Below are 20,235 nucleotides of genomic sequence, written 5' to 3' on the forward strand. Positions count from 1 at the left end.
GCCCATCCTGGCTAATAGCCATTGATGGACCTAGCCTCCATGAATTTATCTAGTTCCTTTTTAAACTACTTCAATAACCCCTGAGGTGGATGGTTTAGAACTTGTCTGCTGAAATAAAGTGACCAACTGTTTTCTCAACCTGGCAGAACTTAAAGCATATGCAGGGAGAGAGACTGGGGGAAGCGGAGTGTGAAAAGAACCAAAGCCCTTTCTGAAACCTCCCCAATTGCCCTTGTCACCCTGACAGGCTGCAGAATAACATCCGTGTTGTGCTCCACATCACTTAATTCTGCCAGGGGAAGGGAAATGGCTGCAGTGGAGCTGGAACAGGTAGGAGATTTTCAGGGATTCCTCTGATAGATCAGGGGGAGGAGACACACTAAATACAGAGGTGTGACTGGGTTAAAAGCTACTAGGCCCAGTTAATATGGGGTTGGTTTTAAGAATAGGTGCATTGGGCTGGGATGGAAAATTCCCCATCTGTGGGACAGGAGCTAACCCTCTAAAGTGCCCAGGAGCTACTGCCCAAGAAGCAGCATCTTGCTTCTCTGTGCAGGGCAGGGGCCGCTGTGATGGCTTCCAGCCGTGGGTGAATTTCTGGCTGACCCTCTCAGCTGTGTGGAGATCTAAATGTGGGCGCTGTAGCTGACAAGGGGAAGCAGAAGAGCTGGTTGGATTTTCCCATCAAATATGTAGTTCAGTTAAAAATGAAGTTCTCTGTGAGGAAATGCTGATTTTAAAATTTTTTTTTTTTACATTTTATGTTGGGATAATCAACAGGAAGACATTTCATTTCAACATTTCCAAATACATTTTTTTTCTAAACTTTTCTTTGCTCCCAACCTTTGGCTATTTCAAAGTTCACCCCAGTGAAAATAAATGTTTTAATTATCGGGATCTCCCACAGGATGGAAGTGCCATTTTCTGAGCAGCTCTAGCAGGGAGGTGAGAGGATGGGAAGCAAAGAGCAATATTCCCATAGTGACAGTTTCATGGCCTGATTCCTGTAAAGTAGGGGAGAGCAGCAGGTCTTTGAAGGGCATAATGCCATCTGTGATAAGTGGCACCACTAGGAATAAGAAACCAGTTTGGAAGAACAATTGCAAATGTTGTTTAAGGACACAGCATATTGGAGACTGGGGCAAAGGGAACAATCTGGGGCCTGTGACTGACCTGGTGGGGTTTTCATTGGAGCAGAGTACTAGTAGTTGTTGTTTCAGGAACTTGTGACCTTCAGAGAGGTGGCTGTGTATTTCTCCAAGGAGGAATGGGCTCTTCTGGACCCTGGTCAGAAAGCCCTCTACAGGGACGTCATGCAGGACAATTATGAGACACTGATCTCACTGGGTAAGGAGCCGTTTCCTCAGATCATGACTAGTCAGATTAGACAAGTGTTGCCAAGGGGTAAGAAAGATACAGACTTGCTGGGGATCTGCCCATGGTGGGTGCTGTTAGGATACTTTATGGCCTACTCATTGGTGTGTTAGTGTAACCCACTGGTAAAGATGTGCTACAGCTCCTCTTCAATGCCCATCCCACAGAGGATATCAATCTGCCATAGCCCCAGATAAAGAGGCTTAGTTCAAACTGTAACAGCTCCTGATCAGGGCCGGCTCTAGTTTTTTTGCCGCCCCAAGCAAAACAATGTTTGGCTCCCCCCAGCCCTGGGCTCCCCCCCGCACCTCTCTGCTGCCCCTGCCCTGGGCTCTTCCCCCCCCCCCCACCCGCACCCCCTGCTGCCCCAGTCCTGAGCTCCCCCCCCCACACCCCTGCCACCCCAGCTCTGAGCTCACCCCCTGCCACCCCAGCCCTGAGCTCCCCCCCCAACTGCACCCCCCTGTTGCCCCAGCCCTGGGCTCTCCCCCCACACCTGCATCCCCTGCTGCCCCAGCTCTGGGCTCCTCCCTGGATCCCCAGCCCTAGGTCACTGGTAACTCGTTCCCAGGGTGGGTCATTCAGCAGGAATTTTGGATGTGCACAGAACACAGACAGGATTGGTTCCCATATGGTTACAGAACTGCAGTAAAGTGGAACAATTTTCAGCTTGTGTGATTGGAGGATATCTGGATGCATATTATAAGACTGTCCTCCATAAATGAGGAAAAGTTGAGGTGCCTTTATTATTTTTTTGTTCCACTCTTTGTTTCTATGGGAAAATTTGCCAGTGCAATATCACTGTCTTCCTTTTAAACAAATAAAACTAAAAAAAAAAAAAAAATGGCAATGGCTGTTGAAAATAGCAATTCCACGCCTAATAACCACTGGGAAGCATTTCTTGCTCAATTTTATCCTACTTTTTCTAAAGCAAGTTACAGTGGATCAGTATATTTGATTTGGGGGTGTTCAAATCTGGAAGGCAGGTGCTAGATTCCCTTTCTGAATATTCGCTAAATCTGGAAAGGAAAAGTCAATTTCTGCTTCCATGGCTCAGAAGTGGAAATCCTCCTAAGTGCCTGGTACTATATCTAAAGCTGCCCAGGTCCAGAGCCTCCCCTCCCTTACTTTTCATTTTAAATTTTAGTGGGATCCACGTACCTCCCTTGCTAGGCTTCAGATAGAGAGGGGCACTGTCCATTTAGTCCACCCAATTCTTTCTTTGGAGGCTGTAAGGTGAGGTCACAGCAGTATCCCTAATCAAGGCTGGGGATGTCTTCTGAAGGGGATCTCTGGGGCAAAGCCTTCTACTCCCCAGTCACAGTGCCACCCTGCTAGAGTTACCATATTTCAACAATCAAAAAAGAGGACGGGGGGAGCCCCGCCCTAGCCCCACCCCCATCCACTCCCTCCCACTTCCCGCCCCCTGACTGCCCCCCTCAGAACCCACAACTCCCCTGCTCCTTGTGCCCTGACTGCCCCCTCCTGAGACCCCCCACCCTAACTGCCTCCACCATGTTCTCTGTCCAGACAGCGGAGGAGCAGAGGGTTGGTCCCACATCGTACAAGATGTGGCAGGATCCAGTTTTAAATTTACCCCCTGCCCTTGCTTCACTGAAGGGGGGAGGGGAGAGTTGCTCTTGACTTGTGTGGGGTACCAGGGAGTGGAAGCCCCGACCCCGCCTGAAGTCACTGGTACAACCCCTCCCGCTCCAGCTGGGGAGCTGCACCTGGCCCTAGGGGCTGCAGGGTCCACCACTCCGGGAATCTCCCTCCTTCCTGCCGTGGCTGCGGGAGGCTCCCTTGTCCCGCTTGCAGCCTTGGCGGGCATGATGCAGCAGCCAGAGGGGAGGGGAGGAAAACCCCCGTTTTCCCCCCCCTCGCCAGGCAGCCTCCTTTGTGAGGGCTCGGCCCTGACACACTGCCCTGCCCGATCTGCAGCCACACCAGAGAGTGTCCGAGGGCTGCAGGCAGCACCGGAGCTGCCGGAGGATGAGTCGGAGCCAGCCCCGCACCAGTGGGCTGAGCAGGAGTTGTCCCGGGAGAGTTTCCCTGCAGGATCCGCTCCGGCCGGCAGAAAGCCGGGAGCCCGAGGGCGCCCGTGCTGGCGGTGCTGCACGGAGGGAGGTTACGGGCTTGGACGCTGCACGGAGGGAGTTTACAGGCTTGGGCGCCCAGGGAAACTTCTCCCGGGACAACTCCCCGCTCAGCCGGCTGGTGTGGGGCCGGCTCCGACTCATCCTCCGGCAGCCCCGTCTGCTCCAGCGCTGCCTGCAGCCCTCGGACTCTCCCCGGCATGGCTGCAGCTCGGGCAGGGCAGCGCTTCAGGGCCTTGGCACTCGCCACCCAGGGCTGGGGCCGGGGGACCCTGGATGGGTCCGGGCTCAAAGAGCACCCAGCTGTGAGCGTGGCTCTGAGCTCAACAGAACCCCTAGCGGCTCCTCGGCGAAGAACCTCCGAACCCTGCAGTCCCTGGGACGGGCGCTCAGAGGCTTGCTCTGGCAGGGTTACCATATGTCCGTATGCCGGCCGGCCGGCCGGGAGGGATTTTTAAATATCGAAACCCGGACGTTTTTAGATATTTAAAAATTCCTCCTGGACGGCTATTTAACAACCAAAAAGCCGGACATGTCCGGGGAAATCCGGACGTATGGTAACCCTACACCCCGCTCTAGCAGTGAGCTCTCCATTCACAGCAAGCTGCAGCATGAGGTTTCAGCTACATACTCCTCCCCTCCCTTTCCTGTGGAGAGCAGCCCAGGGAATGCTGGGAAATGTAGTTCTTTCCCTGCCCAGGGCTGGCTCTATGGGCAGGGAGCTAACCAAGGAACTACAGCTCCCAGGGCTCTCTGTTGGTTCTCAGCTCCCATGCTGGATCCCTGCTGGCTGCCGCCCCTACAAATGGGCTGCCCCAAGCACCTGCTTGCTTTGCTGGTGCCTAGAGCCGCCCCTGCTCCTGATTTTAGCTCTGGAGGTCACCGTTTCAGTCCCTCGTGTTCAAGATGGTGGCTGTCAAACTAGCACTATCAGGCAAGTTCCCTGGAATAAGTCACAGGCACAACCATGTCTATACATTTGTGAGAGCAGGATCTGGGCAGCTTCCTCCCTGCTGCTGGGCAGAAACAGTAAAATCAGGCACATCCCTGAACCACCACCTGAGTCGGAGTGGGAGGAGCCACACCTAGAGTGGCTGACTGCATGAGCATCAAAAACCACCTCTTCACTCAGCCAGCACAATAACACTCTTCCACTATCATCCACCCAGAGCAGGACCACATGCTATGTCTGGGGTTTGATACCCAGTCTCTGTTGGCATGCATGCGCACACACACACACCCCTCAATCTCCATCCTTAGAGATGTAGCTGTGTATGCTTAGCAATGCGATAGTGGTCTAACATTGCTGCTGTCACAGAGTCATTAAATCCAGTGATGCATGGAGATCCTTGCAATTTTACAAGGGGCCTCTGCTTACATTTTCCCATCTGTTCCCATGAAATGTCACTTCTTCCCCAGGAACATTGCATAGCAGCCATGCCTTCACTTTGTTTCTTCTCAGGACACCCAGGGCTGTGAGTTACCCTGTCACTATCTGCCTCCAGCGCAAAGGAGACTTGCCTGTACTAGCTGGGTGTTAACTCCCTAATACAACCAGCCTCTCTGTCATGCAAGCACTCTGCTCTTTGCACTGAAGGTTGACAACAGGTGCACTCCAGCCCCCAAGTCAGCTCAAAGTGTCCCCCTAAGGTGTCCCATCCCTGATTACTGGATACCCATAGAAATGCCAGAGCACTACCCCAGTTTACCCGTTAAACCTTAGCTTACGGCTCCTTTATCGCACACAGACCTTGAGTTCAGTTATTGTAAAACAAAAGGAAATTTATTCAAGGAAGAACAGAGATTCAACTAGAAACAAGGGTTACATACAGAATCCTAAAACACAAACTAGGGCCTATCCTTATCAATAGTTACCTTTCCTATCTAATTAAGTAGGTTCTCTCCCCAAAGTTCAGTCCTTTGCAGTGGGTGCTAGTCCCAAGGAACTCTGATCCAGTCTTTCATGAAGCAGCCTCCTCCGTGAATGGATGCAGACTGACTATCTCCACCCTGAGATACACTGAACTAGTTTGTGTCTTTATTCCCAGACAGGGCGATTCTCCTCTCTGTCATATCATTCCTTTTCACTTCCAAATGACTTTGATGTTTATAGTTTTTTCCATTGACTTTTCTGGGTTGGTGCAAAGGTAGACAAATGAGTCTTGCAGCTGACCCGGGATGGGCACAACTCCCTCCTGCTTGAATGGGCCGTCACAGAGATATATTATTGCCTTTTAATTCACTCTCACTTCATAAGCCTGAGACCATATTTTCAATATACCGTATATACTCGTTCATTAGCCCGTTCGTTTATAAGCCGACCCTCCAAAATAGATAGGTAAAAATAGCAAAAACGGTATGACCCTTTCATAAGCTAACCCTATATTTCAGGGGTTGGAAAACTTTGGCTCCTGGCCCATCAAGGTAAGCTACTGGCAGGTTGGGATGTTTTGTTTATTTGGAGTGTCTGCAGGCATGGAGCCCCTCAGCTCCCTGTGGCCGCAGTTCGCCATTCCCAGCCAATAGGAGCTGCAGGAAGTGGCGCGAACCACGGCCACAGGGAGCTGAGGGGCTCCATACCTGCAGACGCTCCAGGTAAACAAAAAGACAATGTATTAGATGTTCAAGTCAATGATTCCATAGAGTTTAAAATCATCACATTTTGGTGTAGACCTGTTTATAAGCCGATCCCCACTCTTTGATGCATCACTTTTTTACCAAAAATATTTGGCTTATGAACAAGTATATACGGTAGTTACGTTATTCCTGAAATATTACATCATGTGGTGGTTATGAGTATCGATACAAGCTTTCAGTGGAGACATCACATGCTTCCCTTTATGGATAAATACCATGAAACAGCAGTGTATCAGGTGTAGTGAGTTTGTCTGGTCTGAGGCAGGAGTTGCTTGTATCGAACAGTGAACTCTTTGACAGTTGGCATCAATGGTCCTTTGTGTCACACTAACCCTATATTTTTTCCGTGGGTAGGATTTGTGACTCCTAAACCTGACTTGATCTCACACCTAGAACGAGGAGAGGTGTCATGGGTCCTGGATCTCCCGGGCTCTGAGAAAAGGGACATGCTGACAGGAACCTACGTAGGTGAGGAATCAGATAAACTGACTCAGAAACCATTGAGGGGTGAACAAAACAGTTGGGATTCCCACTGAGGCCCTGTGAGCTGCCCCAGTTCTGCCTCATTTCACCCAGGACATGACTATCCCCAGCCCATCCATATCCTTTTGCCAGATGTCACTCATGGCTTCCCACCCCACCCTGACAGATGCCTGGCACTAGCTCCGTCCCCCTGAGTGTTTGGATGGGGTGTAAAGGTAGAATTGGTCCCCTCCCCCGCTGTTATTTGGGTTTGTTCTCCACATTCCCCTTTCTGAGATTCCCTGTCCGGATTCTCTCTCTGTCCCAGCAGGTGATGGGACAGTGAATAAGAACAAGGTGGAGAATTCTCAGCAGGAAGGTCCTGAGCAAGTGGTTCCACAGGGGACGGTATCAGGAAGATCGGAAGGGGATTTTTCCGAGACTTCTGAGCAGGGAGAAGCCTGTCAGACACAGCTCAGGCCAGAGCGGCTGCAGAGAAACCTCTCTGGGGAGACACAGGGTAAATCCAGTCACCGTGGGAGAAGTCTCAAAGGCATCCCAATCTGTCAGGCGACCCACTTGGGAAAGGGACCAAAGACACTTGGTGACTCAGGGGAAAGCTACAATAGCATTTCACATGTTATTAGTCAGCAGAAAATCTGCAGAGCAGGAAAATCCAAGAAATGCACTGACTGTGGAAAAAGTTTTGCTTATAAATCGGAACTTGATAGACACAATAGAATCCACACCGGAGATAAACCCTATAAATGCCTCAACTGTGGGAAAAGCTTCACTCTGAGCTCCACCCTGATAAAACATCAGAAAACTCACACGGGGGAGAGACCCTATAAGTGTCCTAACTGTGGGAAAAGCTTCCGTCAGAGTTCGCACCTTGCTAGACATGAGGGAACCCACAGGGAAGAAAAGCCCTTTAAATGTCCTGACTGTGCAAAGTGTTTCAGTTGCACCGCAAACCTTCTTACCCATCAGCGAATCCATACGGGAGAGAAGCCCTACAAGTGTCAACACTGTGGGAAAAGCTTCACACACCACTCATACCTTCTGGGCCATCAGAGAATCCATACAGGAGAAAAACCCTATAAGTGTCGACACTGTGGGAAAAGCTTCACACACCGCTCAAACCTTAGTACACATCAGAGAATCCACACAGGAGAGCGACCTTGCAAACCTAAGGACTGTGGGAAAAGTTTCAGTATGAGCTCGGATGTTATTGGCCATTAAAGCTGGAAGGGAGACTGGCGAGGGATGGAAACCATCTTCAACAAAGACTGTATCTTGCTAGGTTAAGTTATAGTCTTTTAGATTAATTTTCACTTTTATTAGCTTAAGTATCAGAGGGGTAACCGTGTTAGTCTGAATCTGTAAAAAGCAACAGAGGGTCCTGTGGCACCTTTAAGACTAACAGAAGTATTAGGAGCATAAGCTTCCATGGGTAAGAACCTCACTTCTTCAGATGCCAGCATCTGAAGAAGTGAGGTTCTTACCCACGAAAGCTTATGCTCCCAATACTTCTGTTAGTCTTAAAGGTGCCACAGGACCCTCTGTTGCTTTTATTTGCTTGTAACTGTTTCCGACTTTATCCTGTTTACTTGGTATCACTTAATCTATGTTCTTTTGTTAAGAAGTTTGTTTTGCTTTCATTCTAAATCATCATTGTTGTGTAAGTTCAGTAAAGTATGTGCTTCTAGAAAGCAGACAGGATGGAGTGTTTTACTTGGCTTCTAAGGGCAGAGAACCTAACTCTTTCTGAGGGTTCAGTGGGAGGGACTGGCCCCTGCTGTAGGATGGTTTTGGGGTGAACTCAGGGCTGGAAGGGTACTGAGGTCAGTCTGCAAGGAATAACTGGGTTGGGCAAAGCCAGGGTGAAGCTTATGGGCTGCTGGCAGGCTGTTGAGAGGGGCAGAGCTCTGGACCAAAGCTACAGAGCCACAAGACATCCACGGTTACAAGGGAAACAGTGACTGAATCCCTTACTGGCCTGGGTGAACTCCAAACCATCAAACTTGGCAGCCCACTATCCTCAAAAAAATCTCCATTCCCCATGAATAAGATCATTTCTCTGCTCATGCACCTAAACACCCACTCTGGAAAAACCCAAAAAAGTACATTTTGGGACTTGATGATCAATAAATGTAGACTGGCTGGCTGGCACCACACCTACGAATACCAGCTGAGTCACAAATCCTGGGGCATCTCCAAGTGCTTCTTCATTGACTCAGGTACAGTGGACATCTTTATCAAAACTGAAGCAACTTGGGCACTATAGATTCCTTTGTGGCTCAAGCCTGTTCTTGATCTGGCAGAGGCAATCACGTGGGTGTTCTTTCTCCGGGCCAGTTTCCATGGAAACTGTTCCAAGAGTATTGAGAGACCCATACATTCCCCCACGCTTCAGTGTGGTCCTTGGTATTTCATGGCTGGCCCTCCACAACTCCCTTATCTGCTGGGCTGAACTAACAGTTGAATTTTTCTCAGAATTCTGCCCGCAGCACTGCTTGACCCCAGGAAATAGGCAGTGGGCACTAGTTCCTCGGTGGTTGCATGCCAGGGGTAGCTGGCCAGGCAGAGCTATCCACTGAGTATGGTCCTTGACTTCTGTCCAAATACAGCAACTACAGTGATGTGTTTTGAAAACAAACAGACACTGTGCCCAGTCACACTACAACCAGGGGCAAACATTCTGTTCTGACATACATATATGGTATGTTTGAGCCGGAACTAGCTGTGCTGCGCATCTATTGTCTGGTGACCTCACATATGCTCCATATTGTGCCTTTGTGCCCACACCAAAAAGCTCCACAATAAACCTATCAGACATCTGCAACCCCTCAAGACGTCACCTGGCATAGTCACTGCTTAGATTTTGTTATAGAACTACTTGAGTCCAATGGGTTCACAATGGGTGGATGTTTTGCTGGCTTCCAAATTAATTAAATATGAATGCATTTGTAAAATGGGGAAAATGTTGTATGATTTTCCTTGAAACCCTGACTGTTTGGTTATATTTAGGCTTGAAAGAATTAGATTTTTATCGATAAATGTCAATAACCATCAATTTTGCTGTACAGACAAGCCAACAATAAAACATTTCCATCAATAATCTTCTAAATTTATAGATAGGCAAAGTAAGAAAAATACTGCTTGAGAACTTATTAGAGTTTGATTTAAGGCAATTTACTTTGTATATTTTGACATGTGATGTTGCAAAGTTGTGTTTCAATGCTTATAAAAAAAAATTTTTGAATCACATCTGTCATTAAGAAAAAACTACTATCGACTCCCCTCCAACTTCCCACAACTCTGAAAAATTAAATAAATATGCTTAAAATCAATATCGGTTCAAATTATAAAAATAAAACTTGAATTCTCCCAAGCATAGGGGAGAGGAAACACACTAAAAATACAGGTGTGACTGGGTTAAAAGCTACTAGGCCCAGTTAATATGGGCTTGGTTTTAAGAATAGGTGCATTGGGCTGGGATGGAAAATTCCCCATCTGTGGGACAGGAGCTAACCCTCTAAAGTGCCCTGGAGCTACTGCCCAAGAAGCAGCATCTTGCTTCTCTGTGCAGGGCAGGGGCCGCTGTGATGGCTTCCAGCCGTGGGTGAATTTCTGGCTGAACCTCTCAGCTGTGGGGAGATCTAAATGTGGGCGCTGTAGCTGACAAGGGGAAGGAGGAGAGCTGATTGGATTTTCCTATCAAAATATATAGTTCAATCAGAAATGAAGTTTTCTGTGAGGAAATGCTGATTTCAGCTCCTTTTCAAATTTCTGTTGGGATAATCAACAGGAACACATTTCATTTTGACATTTCCAAATAGATTTTTTTTCCCTAAACTTTTCTTTGCCCACAAACTTTGGCTATTTCATAGCTTCACCGCAGTGAAAAGAAAAGAATCTCCTGCAGGATGGAAGTTCTGTTTTCTGAGCAGCTCTAGCAGGGCAGTGAGAGGATGGGAAGCAAAGAGCAATATTGCTATGGTGACAGTTTCATGGCCTGATTCCTGCTGTAAGTAATTTACAGTAAAGACAGGGGAGAGGAACAGGTCTGTGAAGGGGAGAATGGGCAACTGGAATAAGTGTCACCATTGGGAATAAGGAATTAATTTATAGGTGGAACTACAATTGTCGTTGAAAGGCACAGCAGAGGGGACAATCTAGGGTCCCTGTGACTGACCTGGTGGGGTTTTCATTGGAGCAGAGTACTAGCAGCTGTTTTTTCAGGGTCTGGTGACCTTCAGAGAGGTGGCTGTGTATTTCTCCAAGGAAGAATTGGCTCTGCTGGACCCATGTCAGAAAGCCCTCTACAGCTGTCATACAGGAGAATTATGAGACACTGATCTCACTGGGTAAGGAGTCGTTTCCCCAGGTCAAGACTAGTCAGATTAGACAAGTGTTGCCAAGGGGTAAGAAAGCTACAGACTTGCTGGGGAATCTGCCCGTGATGTGTGCTGTTAGGACACTTTGCAGCATAGTCACTGGTGTGTTAGTATAACCTGCTGGTAAATGTGTGCTGCAGCTCCTCTTCAATGCCCATCCCACAGAGGATATCAATCTGCCATAGCCCCATAAAGAGGCTTAGTTCAACTGCAGCAGCGCCTGACTTTAACTCTGGAGGTCACCATTTCAGTCTCTGGTGTGTTGCCCAAGATGGTGGCTGTCAAACTAGTACCAGCAGGGGAGGGGATAGCTCAGTGGTTTGAGCATTGGCCTGCTAAACTGAGGGTTGTAAATTCAATCCTTGAGGGGGCCACTTGGGGATCTGGGGCAAAATCAGTACTTGGTCCTGCTAGTGAAGGCAGGGGGCTGGACTCAATGACCTTTCAAGGTCCCTTCCAGTTCTAGGAGATGGGATATCTCCGTAAAATTTCAGAGATGTAGCTGTGTATGCTTAGCAATGGGATAGTGGTCTAACATTGCTGCTGTCACAGAGTCATTAAATCCAGTGATGCATAGATTCTAGGACTGGAAGGGACCTCAAGAGGTCATTGAGTCCAGTCCCCTGCCCTCATGCCTGGACCAAATACTGTCTAGACCATCACTGATAGACATTTATCTAACCTACTCTTAAATATCTCCAGAGATGGAGATTCCACAACCTCCCTAGGCAATTTATTCCAGTGTTTAACCACCCTGACAGTTAGGAACGTTTTCCTAATGTCCAACCTAAACCTCCCTTGCTGCAGTTTAAGCCCATTGCTTCTTGTTCTGTCCTTAGAGGCTAAGGTGAACAAGTTTTCTCCCTCCTCCGTATGACACCCTTTTAGATACCTGAAAACTGCTATCATGTCCCCTCTCAGTCTTCTCTTTTCCAAACTAAACAAACCCAATTCTTTCAGCCTTCCTTCATTGGTCATGTTCTCAAGACCTTTAATCATTCTTGTTGCTCTTCTCTGGACCCTCTCCAATTTCTCCACATCCCAGAACTGGACACAATACTCCAGTTGAGGCCTAACCAGCGCAGAATGGAGCAGAAGAATAACTTCTCGTGTCTTGCTCACAACACACCTGTTAATGCATCCCAGAATCATGTTTGCTTTTTTTGCAACAGCATCACACTGTTGACTCATATTTAGCTTGTGGTCCACTATAACCCCTATATCCCTTTCTGCTGTACTCCTTCCCAGACAGTCTCTTCCCATTCTGTATTTGTGAAACTGATTGTTCCTTCCTAAATGGAGCACTTTGCATTTGTCTTTGTTGAACTTCATGCTGTTTACCTCAGACCATTTCTCCAATTTGTCCAGATCGTTTTGAATTATGACCCTATCCTCCAAAGTAGTTGCAATCCCTCCCAGTTTGGTATCATCTGCAAACTTAATAAGCATACTTTCTATGCCAATATCTAAATCGTTGATGAAGATATTGAACAGAGCCGGTCCCAAAACAGACCCCTGCGGAACCCCACTTGTTATACCTTTCCAGCAGGATTGGGAACCATTAATAACTACTCTGAGTATGGTTATCCAGCCAGTTATGCACCCACCTTATAGTAGCCCCATCTAAGTTGTATTTGCCTAGTTAATTGATAAGACTATCATGTGAGACATATCAAATACCTTACTAAAGTCTAGGTATACCACATCCACCACTTCTCCCTTAGCCATAAGACTTGTTATCCTATCAAGGAAAGCTATCAGATTGGTTTGACATGATTTGTTCTTTAGAAAGTCATACTGGCTATTCCCTATCACCTTACCACCTTCCAAATGTTTGCAGATGATTTTCTTAATTACTTGCTCCATTATCTTCCCTGGCACAGAAGTTAAACTAACTGGTCTGTAGTTTCCTGGGTTGTTTGTATTTCCCTTTTTATAGATGGGCACTATATTTGCCCTTTTCCAGTCTTCTGGAATCTCTCCCATCTCCCATGATTTTCCAAAGATAATAGCTAGAGGCTCAGATACCTCCTCTATTAGCTCCTTGAGTATTCTAGGATGAATATTCTTGAGTATTCAGGCCCTGGTGACTTGCAGGCATCTAACTTTTCTAAGGGATTTTTAACTTGTTCTTATTTTATCTTCTAAACCTACCCCCTTCCCATTAGCATTCACTATGTTAGGCATTCCTTCAGACTTCTCGGTGAAGACCGAAACAAAGAAGTCATTAAGCATCTCTGCCATTTCCAAGTTTCCTGTTACTGTTTCTCCCTCCTCACTGAGCAGTGGGCCTACCCTGTCCTTGATCTTCCTCTTGCTTCTAATGTATTGATAAAAAGTCTTCTTGTTTCCCTTTATTCCTGTAGCTAGTTTGAGCTCATTTTGTGCCTTTGCCTTTCTAATCTTGCCCCTGCATTCCTGTGTTGTTTGCCTATATTCATCCTTTGTAATCTGTCCTAGTTTCCATTTTTTATATGACTCCTTTTTATTTTTTAGATCATGCAAGATCTCGTGGTTAAGTCAAGGTGGTCTTTTGCCACATTTTCTATCTTTCCTACCGTAACGATGCTGGTTCTGGCAGGACCCAACTGAGAGTGCCAATTCAGGACCAATTGCTTAAAACAGGGTAGTTACAGCCCAAGGCTGGGGTTTTTCCACCTCTAAGGCAAACCAGCCAGACAAACAGAACTTTGGTCTCACCCCACTGGCTAACCACAAGTCACACAAGCAATTCCCTTAGACACTCCAGTTTCCCAGTATCACCACCAGTGCCACTCGTTATGGGGACAAATGGTTATGAAAACCAATACCCCAATAAAAGAAAAAAGGTTCTCCTGATCCCACAGGACCAAGCCCCAGACCCAGGTCAATATACAAATTAGATCTTACCTACAAGTCACGCTGTTGCCAATCCTTTAGAATCTAAAATCTAAAGGTTTATTCATAAAAGAAAAAAGATACAGATGAGAGTTAGAATTGGTTAAATGGAATCAATTACATACAGTAATGGCAAAGTTCTTGGTTCAGGGTTGTAGCAGTGATAGAAACTGCAGGTTCAAATCAAGTCTCTAGAATACATCCCCAGCTGGGATGGGTCATCAGTCCTTTGTTCAGAGCTTCAGTTTGTAGCAAAGTTCCTCCAGAGGTATGAAGCAGGATTGAAGACAAGATGGAGGAGAGGCATCAGCCTTTTATAGTCTTTTCCAGGTGTAAGAACACCTCTTTGTCCTTATTGTGGAAAATTACAGCAAAATGGAGTCTGGAGTCACATGGGCCAGTCCCTGCATACTTTGCTGAGTTGCAAGGCGTATTTGCCTTCTCTCAATGGGTCAATTGTATAGCTGATTGTCCTTAATGGGCCATCAAGCAGGCTAGACAGAGCTAACACCAACTTGTCTGGGAAGTTTCCCAGAAGCATAGCATAAGTTTGAAATACAGATAGTATAGAGCCAATATTCCTAACTTCAACTACAAAATTGATACACACATATAGACAGCATAATCATAACCAGCAAACCATAACCTTGTCTTAGACACCTCATTTGACCCCCTTTATACAAGATTTGGTGCCACTACAGGACTTTGGTTGCAACAATGATCTAAATGGTCCCAGATTATATCAATAACGTCACACCTACCCAGCAGAATAGCTTGCTTTTGGGCCCTTAATAGTGTCCCTTTGAAAAACTACCAACTCTCCTCAGTTGTTTTTCCCCTCAGTCTTGATTCCCATGGGACCTTACCTATCAGCTCTCTGAGCTTACCAAAATCTGCCTTCCTGAAATCCATTGTCTCTATTTTGCTGTACTCCCTTCTATACTTCCTTAGAATTGTGAACTCTATGATTTCATGATCACTTTCACCCAAGCTGCCTTCTACTTTCAAATTCTCAATGAGTTCCTCCCTATTTGTTAAAATCAAATCTAGAACAGCTTTCCCCACAGTAGCTTTTTCAACCTTCTGAAATAAAACGTTGTCTGCAATGCAGTCCAAGAACTTATTGGATAGTCTGTGCCCCGCTGTGTTATTTTCCCAATATATATCTGGATAGTTGAAGTCCCCCATCACCATCAAATCTTGGGCTTTGGATGATTTTGTTAGTTGTTTAAAAAAAGCCTCATCCACCTCTTCCACCTGGTTAGGTGGCCTGTAGTAGACTCCTAGCATGACATCACCCTTGTTTTTACCCCTTTTAGCCTAACCCAGAGACTCTCAACACTTCCATCTCCTATGTCCATCTCCACCTCAGTCCAAGTCTGTACATTTTTAATATATAAGGCAACACCTCCTCCCTTTTTCCCTCGTCTATCCTTCCTGACCAAACTGTACCCATCCACACCAAGATTCCAATCATGTGTATTATCCCACCAAGTTTTGGTGATGCCAACAATGTCATAGTTGTATTTATTTATTAGCACTTCCAGTTCTTCCTGCTTATTACCCATACTTGAGTATTTCTTTATCCTTTATAAAAATTCTAGCTCCACATCCTCCCTTTTAAGGCTTCACACTGCACTCTCTTCTCTGGCTGCCTCTCACTTCCCATCTTCTCTCCCTCTCTCCCCCACCCTTGTGCCCTGTGCTCTTCCCACTCTTCTTGGCCTTTTGCTCTCTTTAGGTCAAACGAGCTGGGGTATATCAGTGTAGTTCCATTGGCTTCAATGGAGCAAGGCTGAGTTGCAGCGGCTGATGATCATGCCCTTTGTTTCCAGCTGGCCTCTTCCTGTGTCCCTAATATTCTCACCCTCTTCCCATTTCCCCAAACTCCAATGGGCCACCAAATGTACACACAGAGTTGGTGTGGTCTCCCTGTTCAAACTCCTAGGCTGAGCTAACAAAATTATAGACCTTACATGCAATGGTTAGTATGGTGACAAAGCGCCAGGGACTAGAGCATCATAGGACTGGAAGGGATCTCGAGAGGTCATCTAGTCCAGTCTGCTGCACTCATGGCAGGACTAAGTATTATCTAGCCCAGGGGTTGGCAACCTTTCAGAAGTGGTGTGCCAAGTCTTCATTTATTCACTCTAATGTAAGGTTTCGCGTCCCAGTCATACATTTTAACGTTTTTAGAAGGTCTCTTTCTATAAGTCTATAATACATAACTAAACTATTGTTGTATGTAAAGTAAATAAAGTTTTTAAAATGTTTTTAAGAAGCTTAATTTAAAATTAAATTAAAATGAAGAGACCCTCAGACCGGTGGCCAGGACCCGGGCAGTGTGAGTGCCACTGAAAATCAGCTCATGTGCCGCCTTCGGCACACGTGCCATAGGTTGCCTATCCCTGATCTAGCCCATCCCTGGCAGGTGTTTGTCTAACCTGCTCTTAAAAATCTCCAGTGATGGAGATTCCACAACCTCCCTAGGCAATTTATTCCAGTGCTTAACCACCCTGAGAGTTAGGAAGTTTTTCCTGATGTCCAACCTAAACCTCCCTTGCAGCAATTTAAGCCCATCATCTTTTGCCCTATCCTCAGAGGTTAAGGAGCACAATTTACCTCCCTCCTCCTTGTGACAGCCTTTTACATACTTGAAAACTGTTATGTCCTCCCTCAGTCTTCTCTTCTCCAAACTAAACAAATCCAGTGGTTTTTTTTCCCCCTCAAATCTTCCCTCGTAGGTCATGTTTTCTAGTCCTTGAATCATTTTTGTTGCTCTCCTCTGGACTTTCTCCAGTTTGTCCACATCTTTCCTGAAATGTGGTGCCCAGAACTGGTCACAATACTCCAACTGAGGCCTAATCAGCTCTGAGTAGAGCAGAAAAATTACTTCTCATGTTTTGCTTACAACACTCCTGCTAATACATCCCAGAATGATGTTTGCTTTTTTGCAACAGTGTTACACTGTTGACTAATATTTTGCTTGTGATCCACTATGACCTCCAGATCCCTTTCCGCAGTACTCTGTCTCATCTAGGTATTTATAAGGCCTGTATTATCTTAGTACCTCACAATCATTAGTGGATTTATCCTCATAACACTCCCGTGAGGCAGGGAATTATCCTCATTTTACAGATGGCTCACTGTGTAGATGAAGTTGTTGGAAGCAATGGTATGTTCAGGCATGATAGAACCTGCTCTGAGCTAGCAGCCTAATAGCTTAACATAAGTAAAACTGCACATGTGTAAGAAAATGCAGAGTAATCATGTCTGTGGGGAAAACAAAAGATAAAGTAACCACGAAGAAGAAGAAACTGCTTTGAGCTAACACAAATCCTGTATTGACAGGAGGACAGTTATCATGGAAATGAAAAACAAATACATATGTATCAGAAAAGATAATAGGGTTGTATATAGTTTGTGTAAGTAAGGGAAGATGAAGTGGTGTACTGGGTGGGCCTAGGGTGGGTGTAGTGTTGTTCCGATGAGCTTCCCACTGGTAAGTAACTGATCACTGCTTGCTAGTATTTTGCCTTACTAATAAAGATTTGTTGATGCAGTCGGCTGGATAGTTAATGTTAATCCAATAGAAGTGACTCACCCAAGGTCAGATAGGGAGTCCGTAAGTGACTCACCCAAGGTCAGATAGGGAGTCCGTGGCGGAAGCAGTAATTAAGCCCAGATCTCCTGAGTGCCAAGCCAATGCGTTAGCCGCACTATTTCTCCTTACAAGTAATACAGTTAGACCACCCTTCTAACTAATCTACCCTACATTCCCACACATCCCTTTAATATCTCTATCCAATTTCCATATGCTCTCTAATCATCCCAATACACACCACTCAATCTACATATATTATGATCCACATCATTGTAATATCTGAACAGCTGAGATTTGTATATGAAATTAGAATAAAAATGCAAGGCAGGATGGGTCCTTGAGAGGTCATGTAATCCAGCCCCATGTCCTGAAGCAGGACCAATTAAACCTAGACAGTCCCTGACAGGTGTTTGTCCAATCTGTTCTTTAAAAAGCACTGATGATGGGCATTCCAAGTCCTCCCCTAGTAACATGTTCCAGTTCTGAACTATCCTTATAGTTAGAAAGATTTTCATAATGTTTAACCTAAATTTCCTCTTGCACCTTAAGCTCATAACTTCTTTTCCAAAATTTTAGTGGACCTGGAGAAAAACTGATCACCGTCCTCTTTATAATGCCCTTAACATTTGAAGGTTAACTCCCCCCCTCAGTCTTATTTTCTCAGGAGTAGACATGTCCAGTTTTTTAAAATCTTTTCTCATTGATAAGAGGGATAGAAAACCTGATCTTTTTTGTTGCTCTCCTCTGGACTCTCTCAAATTTGTCCACATCATTCTTAAAGTGTGGTGGACAAAACTGGACGCTGTACTCCAGCCAAGTTTTCACTAGTGTTGAGTAGAGCAGGACAGTTACCTTCCAGGTCTTAGATAGGACATTCCTGTTAATTCCCCAATGTTAATAGGCTTTTTTCACAATGGCATCACATTGTTGACTCATAATCCAATTTATGATTCACTATAGTTCCCAGATACTTTTCTGCAATACTACCACCTAGCCAGTTATTCCCCATATTGTAGTGCATTTGATTTTTACTTAAGTGTAGCACTTTGCACATGTATTATTGATTTCAGACCAATTCTCCAATTTATCAAGATAATTTTGAATTCTAATCCTGTTCTCCAAAGTGCTAGCAACCCTTCCCAGGAGATGTCATCTGAAAATTTTCTAAGCAGTTACAAAATAAATATTTATTAGTGCTTACTTCCAACACTGCAACCAGCATTCATGCAAGTACAGTGTATTCCCCAAATTACAGGAAGATGGAAGGTTGATGGCGCTTTTGAGATAGATTTATGGTTGACAAAGTAACCTTAACCGTTCTTTTGTGCATGTATGTGTTTGTCTTTGATTAGAACATTAAATTTGAATTTTGAGGCTTCCTAACATTGTTAGATTTTTAGTGGGTATTTTTGTAAACACCACTTTGCCTTTAAAGCATTTTATAGAAGTTATGGCTGTTGATTGATCTCAGTTAATTAACGCGATTAACGAAAAAAAATTAATTGCAGTTAATCAGTTTTAATCACACTGTTAAATAGAATACCAATTGAAAATTATTAAATATTTTGGATGTTTGTCTACATTTTCATATATTATATTCTGTTTTTTAACTGAAATAAAAGTGTATATTTTTAATTACAAATATTTGCACTGTAAAAATGATAAATGAAAGTATTTTTCAATTACTCATACAAGTACTGTAGTGCAATCTTCGTCATGAAAATGAAATTTACAAATGTAGCTTTTTTTGTTACATAATTGCACTCAAAAACAATATAAAACTTCAGCGCCTACAAGTCCACTCAGTCCTACTTCTTGTTCAGCCAATCGCTAAGATAAACAAGTTTGTTTACATTTACAGGAGATCATGCTGCCCTCTTATTTACAATGTCACCAGAAAGTGAGAATAGGCATTTGCATGGCACTTTTGTAGCTGGCATTGCAAGATATTTACACGCCAGATGTGCTAAACATTCGTATGCCCCTTCATGCTTTGACCACCATTCCAGAGGACATGCTTCCATGCTGATGACGCTCATTAAGAAAATAATGCGTTAATTAAATTTGTGACTGAACTCCTTGGGGTTTAATAGTATGTCCCTGCTCTGTTTTACCTGCATTCTGCCATACATTTTATATTATAGCCGTCTCAGATGATGACCCAGCATGTTGTTCATTTTAAGAACACTTTCACTGCATATTTGACAAAACACAGAGAAGGTACCAATATGAGATTGGACCAAGCCCCAATGGTACAGTTTTGTGACAAGGGGGTACCTGAGGTATTTCTTCCCCACTGAACCATCCCCAACAGCTATCTGACCAATTTTGGGGGACTACCCTCCAAGGTAACCCTGCCCCGTGGTGCGGGATTTGGGAGCATACCCAGCCGTTAGAGAGGTTAAACTCTTGGGCAAAGCAAACCTTCAGGGCCTCATATGTATTGGTTTCTAAGATTTTAGGGATTTCTTTCCATCCCCCATGTGCCTGGGGGGAAATGGGAGTCAATGAGAGGAGTGCCCCTATGGCAAAGAGTACCACTGTGGCAGACCCTGGACCTGAACTCATGCTGGGCAGGTGACCCTAGGGCCTAACAATTACAATTCCCCAAATACCCACAAAATAACAATTACCAATAGCAGGCAGATTAAAAACAAAAGGGGCCAGGCCACCAGGTTAGGCCGGCCCTGTGAAAATAAACACAACCAATGCTCAGAGTTTTCACGGGGAGTGTGCTGCGGCTGTCCAAAGAGGTCACAGGGTATTCCCAGTAGACCATATTGTA

General features: G+C 45.4%; 1 protein-coding gene across 1 annotated transcript in view; it reads left to right on the top strand.

Moving 5' to 3' along the window:
• The window catches only part of LOC101943197 (zinc finger protein 271-like), a 43,976-nt gene that overhangs the window by 2,176 nt on the left and 21,565 nt on the right, over window positions 1-20,235 (top strand). The window contains exons 2-5 of the mRNA XM_065562974.1: window positions 248-330; window positions 1,221-1,347; window positions 6,462-6,575; window positions 6,898-7,808. Of these exons, the coding sequence (XP_065419046.1) occupies window positions 248-330; window positions 1,221-1,347; window positions 6,462-6,575; window positions 6,898-7,808 (1,235 nt within the window). The remainder of the gene's footprint in view (window positions 1-247; window positions 331-1,220; window positions 1,348-6,461; window positions 6,576-6,897; window positions 7,809-20,235) is intronic.

This window comes from Chrysemys picta, chromosome 12, assembly GCF_011386835.1.
Source record: "Chrysemys picta bellii isolate R12L10 chromosome 12, ASM1138683v2, whole genome shotgun sequence".
NCBI lineage: Eukaryota > Metazoa > Chordata > Testudines > Emydidae > Chrysemys > Chrysemys picta.